The sequence below is a fragment of the Dermacentor andersoni genome, chromosome 1, assembly GCF_023375885.2.
Source record: "Dermacentor andersoni chromosome 1, qqDerAnde1_hic_scaffold, whole genome shotgun sequence".
In the NCBI taxonomy this organism is placed as follows: domain Eukaryota; kingdom Metazoa; phylum Arthropoda; class Arachnida; order Ixodida; family Ixodidae; genus Dermacentor; species Dermacentor andersoni.
In genome coordinates this window covers 125,961,514-125,971,840 of record NC_092814.1, presented here as the reverse complement: position 1 = coordinate 125,971,840, position 10,327 = coordinate 125,961,514, and the positions used below count along the sequence as shown (strand labels likewise).

Genomic DNA, 10,327 nt, shown 5'->3' with positions numbered 1-10,327 from the left:
AGGATGTTCGCCATCTACTCCTCGAATGCCCCATTTACGAGATGCAAAGACGGCAGCTAGAACAAGAGCTACACTCCATTGTTCCTCACCGGCCTTTCTCAGTCGCAAAATTGCTGGGCCCATGGCCATAGAAAATAGCACAGCGAAAAGCATTGAACGCACTTGAACATTTTTACGAAGACACAGGCATCCTTAACAAATACTAGGTATTGCACTAAATAATCGCACGATGTTACTATAACATTGTTCTATTATTTGTAATTATTAGTGCTTGTATATTACGTGTTATACATTTTTTTGTGCGTGAATTATTTTAGCACTCTGTAATTCCTCATCTGTTTATATGCTCATCGAAGTCTACATCACGGCCGTTTGTGTGTGTTTGTGACTTTGTTTACGAACTCATTGTGGTGCAACTTGCATTTGACTATTTTATACCGTTATGTTCATGGACGTATAGGACTGTGCTGTGGCTTTCTGACCGTTTGGAAGTGATTTCTTTTCATTTTCCTACATATTTCTGATATTGCTGTTTCTGCTATGAGAAAAAGAGTAGCCGTCACCATTATAAGGTGACTACGTCTCTTTCTTTTATTTTCATTTCAATAAAAAAAAAACTCAGGTGGTTAAAGTTAACCCGGAGCACCCCCCCCCTCCCCCCAAGGCGTGCCTCATAATCATATCGTGGTTTTGGCATCTAAAGCCTCAGAATTTAACTAAGTCATTAATTTCGAGATATGCACCATCAAACACTGCGGTTACAATGAAGTACTGTTTCACTTGTTTTTTGTTTTTTATCAAAACGCCGTTTGGTGCATTGAAGCTAAAAATAACTGGAGCGCCCAAGTAATTCGTCGCACACTTTGAGAATGAGTTTATCGAAACCATGGCCAACCTGAAAATTCGTTACAAGTGGACACGCCTCGCGAACTGACCGGCTCAATATCATAAAAATCAATATTGGCCATAAAGTAATCCATTAAACATAAGAAGTCAATTTTTGTTAATTAGTGAACTATGTATTTCGATTTATCGTGCAAGTAATGTCCGCCGCTTCGAGCAAACCAGCTCAAGGACTATAATTATTCTATTTGCAACTGGCGATTTTTGAACATTCTGTATATTCTAAAAAATTAAGACACACACCTTTTATAGCCGTAGATGCATCCCCTGTGACAGTTATTTCCATTGGTGCGTTTCACACGACATGCCATAGGGCTACCTTTTTGCAGCGTTATATGTATTATGCCATTGAGCCCATACAGAGTGCATACCGAAATTGTTTGCATATTGGGCCAAAGCGTGCCTTGTGCAAGTACTCCATGTAAAATGCAACGAAGTCATTACGCAATCCAGCTAATTCAGGCCTGTGTCGTATCGCTCATCTCGTACCTTCTGCAGAAAAAAGAAAACTGTGCGTGGCAAGGATATATCAGCTCGCACCTCTCTAGACCATTGAGGTCGTCAAGAGAGCTCGAACCAGCTGCAGCTATGTGCGCAGAGGCTTTGTTGGTCTTAACAAAGGCCCAGCTCACAAAGCTCAAAAACACCTGCTGTCTGACGTATAATATAGCAAAAAATGTGTGCCGCATATTCACTGATAGCGCATTTTCTGATGAGATGACATACAAAACACGCGCTTTACAGGCCAGTTTTGGTATTTGTACCAAGTATTGAGAGACCTTCCAAAAACTCGTTGGTTTCGATACCGTTCATGATCCTTTACTGTTAGTTAAAGGGCAATTCCGGGTTCTTTTTTGACCATCTTAGCATATTGCCATTCTCAAATGGCCTTCACAGTCCTGTAACCGGTAGGGTGCTTCAAATTGCTTAGAAATTCATCAATAATATTAAATAACCGATAGACGAGATACCGAAACCGAAACGGATAGCTGCTTCGTGTGACGTCACGATGGGTCGATGACGTCAGATCCAACACTACCATAACGTAAACACGCAGAACCCGTGCTAAACACGCAGCACACGTGGCGCTAACGCCAAAGAAGCGAAGCTGATCATGTCTCCTGACGACACAGCGAACTTTGACAGATTTTCCGAACTAGACAGCGGCGATTTCAGCTACGATTTCAGCAAGCGGTGGTGCAGTCTTAGACGTCACAAACACTGAGTGGCCAGTAAAAAGTCATACGACTTTTTAAAGATTTTAAAGATTGATTGCGTTCCCGACTCATATGATTCGGGAACGCAATCTATCTTTAAAATTCATTTTCATGAAATGATTATCTGTGTCAAACAATATGACTTGCAGCCATATTGTTTGACACAGATAATCAGAGTGTACAAGAGAACGTATATTCAAAGTTTTGTTAAGATCAATGGACATAAAAAAATCGCCGCAGTTGCCCTTTAAACACGTGCGCTTACATCGACATCGCGCACCAGTGAACAAGTCATCTTTGATGCGATATTGGGAAGTGGTCTACACGCTAAATATCCAGGTACGTTGAAGAACGCTTTGTTGTTTTTGTTCATAATATACATTTTAACATTGTGGCTATTGAATTAATAGCCTACCTTCCACAAGGAGAACGCGCAACACAGAAGCATTGCGTCCCTGAGAATGGTGTTTACGCGAAAAGGAGCACAGAAAGAATAAGAAAGTGGTGCAGGAAAAATGTCGAAAGTAAACGGCAGAGAAACATACCTGTAAGATAGAGAGTGAAAGGAAATATTGCTGAGTAAACGCAAACAATTGATATGTTTCTTAGCTGGGTGTGTTCAGAGAAGTTCGACAGGGCATGTCATGTGAGCATCTTTAATTTTGTTAAAAAGATTCTTTTTTACCATCTCAGTGCCAAGGACAACAAAATCAATCTTTTGTCTTCACGAAAAAAATATATATAGAAGCGCCCGGTCAGTCAAAAGCACTTTTTGCGGGTTTTGCCGAAACGGCATTTTGGTTAGCTCCCCAAAAAAAGTGTTGTGCTTGCGATGTTAGCAATACTTAGTGATAGGCTGTAAGTAAATATCATTACCTCTAACTAATTGCGACCGAGATTATTGCTATGAGCTGGGAAAAAGAAAATCGCAAGAACGGAACGTTGCACAATATTGGCCAAAGTCCCAAAATATTTTTTTATCTGCACATTTGAAGAAAGAGGCTTTCAAATTTTGTCAGCATATTGCCATAAATTCCATAAAAATTTGAGGCAAATATCTTTGCCCTCATAGACACTAAAATCCCCGAGAAGCGCTCATAAGTTTAGGCACGTCAATATGACAGCGGTTTTTGATATTTTTAATGCGAGAGCGTTACGTTGCTCGTTGTGCGACCGCGCCGTCATCAGAAAGCCGTGGCAGAAAAACGGCACACAAATTACGTCATCTTCATCAAAGTGAAAAGAAAAGTGGGCACGGTGTGGATTCGATCATCCGCCCTACCGTCACTGCTCTAACCTCAAGCGCTGAGTTGAGTTGAGTTGAGTGGTTGTAGGCTACTGGTGGGATTAGCCTTGCAGTAGCTGTCGGCAATTGCTCCACCGTAGCGACACTTAAAATGCATAAATCAAAGCGCTAACCACTCCTCCACCATTGCGACTGCCGACCAGTGATGAATATCTTCGAGCCTGTGCACGTGGTTGGGCTACGCCTGGCGGGCGATGTCTTGCGTTATTGCGGCCTCACAAGCAGCAACAGCATACTCGGATACATAACCCAGCAGCACTAAACTGAGCGACATAATTGAGCGACACACTCAGGGACAAGTAGTGCTCTCGCATTCACACACCATAAGAATTGATTAGATGTCTTACACAAAGAAGGCCGCCTTGGAGTTTCCTTACAAATTCCCAAATTAATATTATTGACTTGAAATGATGTAATCTAAAAAAAACATCCAGCAATATTTGTTTTGTTTTGGAATTAAAAAGCGAAAAACGTGACCGAATCAGCAGTGCCCCAACTGCGACATTGTGGGGTCCGTGCGTGCTCTTCATTGCAGGTGCCTGTCTTTTACGACACGAAAAAGCCCCAGGATGGTTCGGAAAGCAAGGATTGACAAAACGTAAAATTGTGGATGAAATCACTCGGTGCATCCCTGGACAGGAACCACAAACTCTGTGCATGGGCCCAGCTCTGGCATTGTCAGATGCTTTGAAGCAGTTACTCGTGATAAAGCGTCTTTAAGCACACATTCGGCGTGCGGTTCATAAGAAACGGAGTGGAGAAGATGCGAGAAAAACTTTTCGCTGGACGCAAGACCGTAACTTCATTAATGAGGGAATGCGTTCGGCTACTCAAATGTTCTGGCACCCTCTCCACTCTGCAACTTGCAAAACTGCAAGATGTTTTTCTAAATTACATTAGTTCAAGTACTTGGGAAAATATTTTACCCCTTATCTGCCATTACAAATTTAGAAAAAAAGTTTAAACAGCGGAATTTTTATCAGACCTACATATTTCGCGCCACTTATTTCTACAAAAAGATGATACCAGGTATGCCTATTGTATTGTACTGGTGTTATTGAGAAAAAAAAGCAAAGTTATTCGGTAATATCTATTTGTCAAAATTACAAAAAAAAACTGTCCATATACACATGGGAAAAAATTGTGGAACCTTCACGACGAGTTAACTGGTCATCGGCACCAAAGGACGCTCGTTGTGATGAAGAGTTACGTCGTCATTGGCAGTTGAGGGGTTGCAAAAATCGAAGATGGCCTTTTTCGTTTTAATATTTTCTTAAGAGATTGCTAATTTGGCACGACGCCTAAAAGCTAGCGATTCTCGTGAATTTCTGGTGAGGACGAGGGAAACATATTTACTTCAAATTTCAATGAATTTCATGGCAATAGGATGACAAAATTTGAAAGCCAGCTCTTCATAGATGAGGAGGAAAATATCTGGCATATTGAGCAATGTGTCGCAAATTCTTTTCCATATCATAGCAATAATATTCCGTGGTGGTTAAATAGAATGAACGCTGTTGACCCGTTGTCTATCACTAAACATTTAAAGCCGTAGCTACACTTTTTCTTAGGGAGCTAATGAAATTTTGGATTCGCCAAAGTCAACAAAAAAACGCTTCTGACTGAGCGAGCACTTCTATAATTTTTTACGATAGAAATATTTTTTTCTGGTAAATCTAAGATTGATTTCGTTTTCCTTGGCATTCAGGCAGCAAAATAATTTTTTTCATAAAAATCAAGAATGGTCACCGGGCGTGCCTGAACTAACTTGAAAACACCCAGCTCCGCTCTAGACGGCCTTGTTTACCGCGAAATCATTCGTTGCCAATTGCAGAGCACACGGTAAGTTGCGAACTCGCCTTCCACTATTCTTTACTCGTATTTTTCCTCCCCTAAATTGTTTGAAAGTTTCGACAAACAAACAGTAACACTTGTTCATGCCCACGACAACCTGCATGCAAGCCAACCTTAACGCCAGGTCACAATTCTTTGCTGTGTTTATAACCGGTATACGTTGGCTAAGGCAAACACAATTGAAATTTATATGCGTGTTTTACAAAAATTGTGTGACGTAGTGAGCCTTCTTTAGTGATGTCTTGGTCTAGCTGTCGCAGAGGAAGACAGTGCACCTATTCACGAGAAAAACATTGTGCCGCCCACTAAGCTTGTGGTGCTGCTGGGCGACGCAGCTCGCGCCTAGTTTTCGCAAACACCGTCTTCGTCGTGCTGTCCAAGGTACTGCAGCACCATCACGCATGTTCACGCACAAACGTCGCATAACAGCAAACAAAATTAAATGCGACCAGCCGAAATCAACCCTGCTGCCCGCTTCATCACTTGCAGCGCGTTCATACTCCGCGGTTGAAGCGTGTGCCATCACAGGTGAAAATCGAAGCGAAGTAATGTCGGCGTGCAACATTCGAACGGGCGTAAAGCCTAGTATTCAGCGCCGCATGGCCCGTCCGCAACTTCAATAACTGAAAGGACTTACCTGCCACGAGCGACGACACTCCCCCGAGGAGCAGCAGCAGAAGCATCATCGTGCCTAGAACCGAGTCTCACTTTCTTCACACTGAGGAGTGTGCGCACAAGCCGTAGGAAGGTCCTCCCCCATAAAAAAGGTGTTGGCACATGCGCCTCTTCCGTTTCCCGGACGTCGTTACAGGATGTCTCGTGTGGGCCCTACGAAACGACAAAAACGTTTTGTAATTGCAGGTCGCCCATTGTGTTTTCCCTCCGTTTGCTTCGCCACGCGGCTGTCAAAGAAACCTGATATAGATCGCAGAATTGCCGTGAAGGACGTCGCGATATACACACCAGCGTCAGCGTTTGTTTTCTTTCTTTAGGCGTGGAGTGTGAAGACAGCGAGACAACGTGTAGCGTTTTCGGTGTGTCCACGGGGGGTATAGTGCACGTATACAGAGTACGTATAGTGCATGGGGCCACGCAGAGCACGCGCTGTTGGTATGTTTAGCATATTTGATCGGTCGCAGAAGCGCTAGAATTCTATTGGTATAAACTGGGGGACTCAAGTTAAACGAGCTTCAGACTTCATCACGAAACCGTCGTGGTCGCATTAAGAATAACGCATAACGCACTATAGTTTCATTCGTCTGGTGTCAGGTCTTACCTTGACACGAGCACAGTACATTTCGCAATATCTGAGCAACGCCTGTCATCGCAGCTCCAAACTTGCTCGCACTATCGCCACAGCACCTCGCGCACGCGCGGCTATTCATCGCTCGCTTTATTGCAGGGAATACCCATTGTCTCCGGGTCATGTGCGGCTTTGAAATTGCGGCGCCTTGGAGAGCTCGATATACACGTATTTGAAGGCGTAAATGTGCTGCAGCCGTAGCGAATCTTATTACACGGTTCACTACGTACAGTGTGAAAAATAAACCTGCTTCTATTGTGTGCTCATGACGCTCAAACGCTATTCTTCTCAGCGGCTTCAGCTTCATGGCAGAAAACTTGCTCCGCGGCATCCTTTGTTGCTTCGTTGCGACACTCGCGCTTGGCAGTCCTCTTCTCTCTCTCTCTCTCTCTCTCTCTCTCTCTCTCTCTCTCTCTCTCTCTTTCCCTCTTTTTTTCCCCAAGTCTAAACGATCATCAGCTGTGGCCGTTGATTTTTCTAATCTCAAAGGAATGCTGCTCTGTTAAACCGACGACCTGTTTGCGGTTTCCGTGCGTACCATTACAACGGCTTTTTTCTCGCGCCGTGAAATATTTCCTCCGCACGAGTTTTGTTTTGTGTGTCTTTTTTTTTCATACATTGGTGTTAACAGCGTACTTTTCATTTACCATCTTCAACTGTACTACACTTGCTATGCCTTATGAGCCGCAAATTATTTCCTATCCATGTACCATGAATTGGTGAATAAACACCAAACTCAAAACAGCTAGCACTGCTTGAACTAATGCTACTGCCATGCTAAGGAGGATCGCTGAGCACGTGTATGCTTATCGTAATCAGGCATTATGCCCCTTTGACCATACAATTGCCGGCCTTTCACACGGCGTTCGAGTGCTAGTTTTTATTTTATAACACTGAAACAGGCTTGCAATTTGTGTGCGGCCATGAAGCCCCGCGTCATGATTCCTTATTAATCTTGGCACAGCCCCAACCAAACGGCTGAAAATGCCGCTTGAAAAGCCATTGAAGACGTAAAAAAGAATCCTGAAGGTGAGGCTACGCCAGTAAGATAAATATTTCAGCAGTCAAATTATTTCTGGCAGCGCCATCTAGAGAAGCCACGAGCACCAACTCTCTCTCGTCGTTTCTCCTTCTGATCACAGATGGCAAAACCAGTACCGATGTGTGCGATCTATAGCGCTGCGCTTCGTTTTCGTAGCGCTACGTGGCTTGCTCATGGACTCGGCGCTCAGCTGGCTTGCTGTAACTGACGTGATAGCACACACGCAGGTATTGGTGCTACTGTATTTGCGAGGTTTCAAATACATGTGACAAGAACTCGAGTCGCTTCACCTTTCTAAGTAACTTCAACACGTATTTGCAACTGGCATGCGCGATATCCTATTTCACCCTTTATATCCTTCATGGGGTGGCAGAAAGTTAGGTGGGCGGATGAGATTAAGAAGTTTGCAGGGACAACATGGCCACAATTAGCACATGACCGTGGTAGTTGGAGAAGTATGGGAGCGGCCTTTGCCCTGCAGTGGGCGCAGCCAGGCTGATGATGACGATGATGATCCTTCAGTCCATGGACAAGTTCGTGCGGCACAGGGACATACAGGCGAAGTATTGAAACACTAATTCATGAGTTCTCATATAGTCATCTAATTGTACGTATGCAGTTATACCTAGAACTGTTAATTACTCTCGGTTAGGAATTGCGTTGGAATGACTGTTCTTTATTTTTTTTTCTTCTGCATATTGTCTCGGAAGTTGGCAAGAGAGCTAAAGTTATACATGTGTAGAGGTGTTTGCATGCGTATACTATAGTGGAAAAGGAAGTTAATGGCGTAGATGTGTGTTCCATGACGTGATCCGGCAGTCTTCGCAGTTTATATATCTTCTCGCACGTTGCAGCAGCATTTAATTTTCACCCTCGAACGGTTTCAAGAAAAGAACTACGGTTAACAGGACTCATGAGCCAGGCTATAGTGCTTGGGTGGGGAGTACGTGTAGGCAGCTGATTCTAGGGTATGTGCCTGATGGAGTGTCCTGGGAAAGGCGTGCACACGTTACATACCGCGCCGGACAGCGACGCGATACATACATACATACATACATACATACATACATACATACATACATACATACATACATACATACATACATACATACATACACATAAATAATTAATTAATGAATGAATTAATTAGTAATAATTCGTAATAATTATTCCTTTATTTGAACAGGAACAACTGAACGAATTCGAGCTTTTTTTTGCGTACTGGTTTTCTGAAAAAGAAAAAAAACAGAAACGCGAATTCGTTGTTCCTGTCTAAATAATTAAATGCGTTGCCTCCACGGACTTATTAATTCCTGTACCGATTCTTATGGGCTGCAGGCGTGCTGATCATTTGTTCTCGCCAAGTTGATAACTGACTACGTTGTTTAACCGGCTTACAGGCTAGATCTGTATTTTCCAAGTTCCGATTAGTAACAGTTAAGAAAGAGCCATTGCATGCAGCTAGTAAAGACCGTCTGATTTTTGTGACCTACGTTAGCGCAAACTTGCGCTGGAAGGGACTCCTATCTCATTTGTTATTGCGGTAGAAAATGTCGAGTTTCCGGAACAGCTCTCCTGTGCGCGCTTTTCGTTTCGCGAGTTTTCGGACCATTAATGACATATATGGTGTGTCTAAACGTTTCCACCTTGAAGAAGTGTCTAACGCACCATTCACTTATTCTCGTGGCTTGTGGCGTCCTGAGCGCTGGGCAAGTACCTAGCGAATGGATGGTAGTATGGATGGATAGATGGATGCTTTGAGCGTCCCCTTTGGACGGGGCGGTGGGTTGCGCCACCAACCTTTTGCTATTATACTGCCTAATGTCCTACCTAAGTTAACAAAGAAAGAGAAGAGAAAAGAAAACGCACAATGAAATTCCATAACCAAACTTTCTGACCCTCTATTGTGAACTATGTCTTTGCAAGTCTGCTTTTTTTTTTTGTCGTTTCCCTACTTTTCTTTCAGGAAACTTCCAATCGCCTTTTACCAATCTCTATTACGGACATCTTTACTTTCCCCCTGCTCTCGCTGAACCCAACAAGGGCTTCAAGGAGGCCAGTGGTGCCCAAATCGACCACTGGGAAGATGTCTTCACATTCTAATAAAACATGCTCCATCGTTTCCCTAGGATGCCTTCCGGATGCTCTTCTGGTTGACCTCCCTGCCTTTCCTGTCCTTGCTTTCTCTCTCTCTCAGGATACCTTAGAACACGCACTTATAAAGCGAGATATAAGAAGGAAGAAGAAGGAGGTGCTTGCTGCGGTAAAGCAGTTTTGGAGTGACGGAAGCTCACAGTAAAATTGATTATGAAGAACGACTGAGGAATATCGAAGAAAGTAAATGGGCTGGGATAGTATTGAGGTGTCTGTACAGGAAAAACATTGATTCACAGTGGAGGAAAACAACTAGGAAGCTTACCAGCAAGTATGCGGCCTGTAGGGTGAGCAACCCAGCATCAAATAACGTCAAGCGGAAAGACAGAGAGGCTGGAATAATCTCATTGGTGGCGGCAACGGAAAATGAATTTGCCATGAGTAACTACTTAAGAGGAAAAAAAACGAAATCAGGAAACAAACAATTTATGATAACACAAAGAGAAGCTCATTACTTTTCGAAGCGGGATCAGGATACATTACTTTTCGAAGCGGGATCTCCAGAATATCCCACAAAATGTTGCGGTTTTTGTTGTTATACGCTCCTG

The 10,327-nt window shown here is 43.3% G+C and overlaps 1 protein-coding gene across 2 annotated transcripts in view; it reads right to left on the bottom strand.

Annotated features, from left to right (window-relative positions):
- The window catches only part of LOC126545841 (uncharacterized), an 11,211-nt gene extending 4,549 nt beyond the window's left edge, over positions 1–6,662 (bottom strand). The window contains exons 1-2 of one of the 2 annotated variants that reach the window (XM_050193843.3): positions 6,557–6,662; positions 5,918–6,108 (exon numbers count right to left, since the gene is read on the bottom strand). In XM_050193843.3, the coding sequence (XP_050049800.2) occupies positions 5,918–5,966 (49 nt within the window). In that variant the 5' untranslated portion in view covers positions 5,967–6,108; positions 6,557–6,662. Of the gene's footprint in view, positions 1–1,146; positions 1,457–5,917; positions 6,109–6,556 lie in introns of those variants that run through there. The other variant, XM_055061991.2, reaches the window with a different exon arrangement.
- Between the last annotated feature and the right edge of the window lie 3,665 nt (positions 6,663–10,327).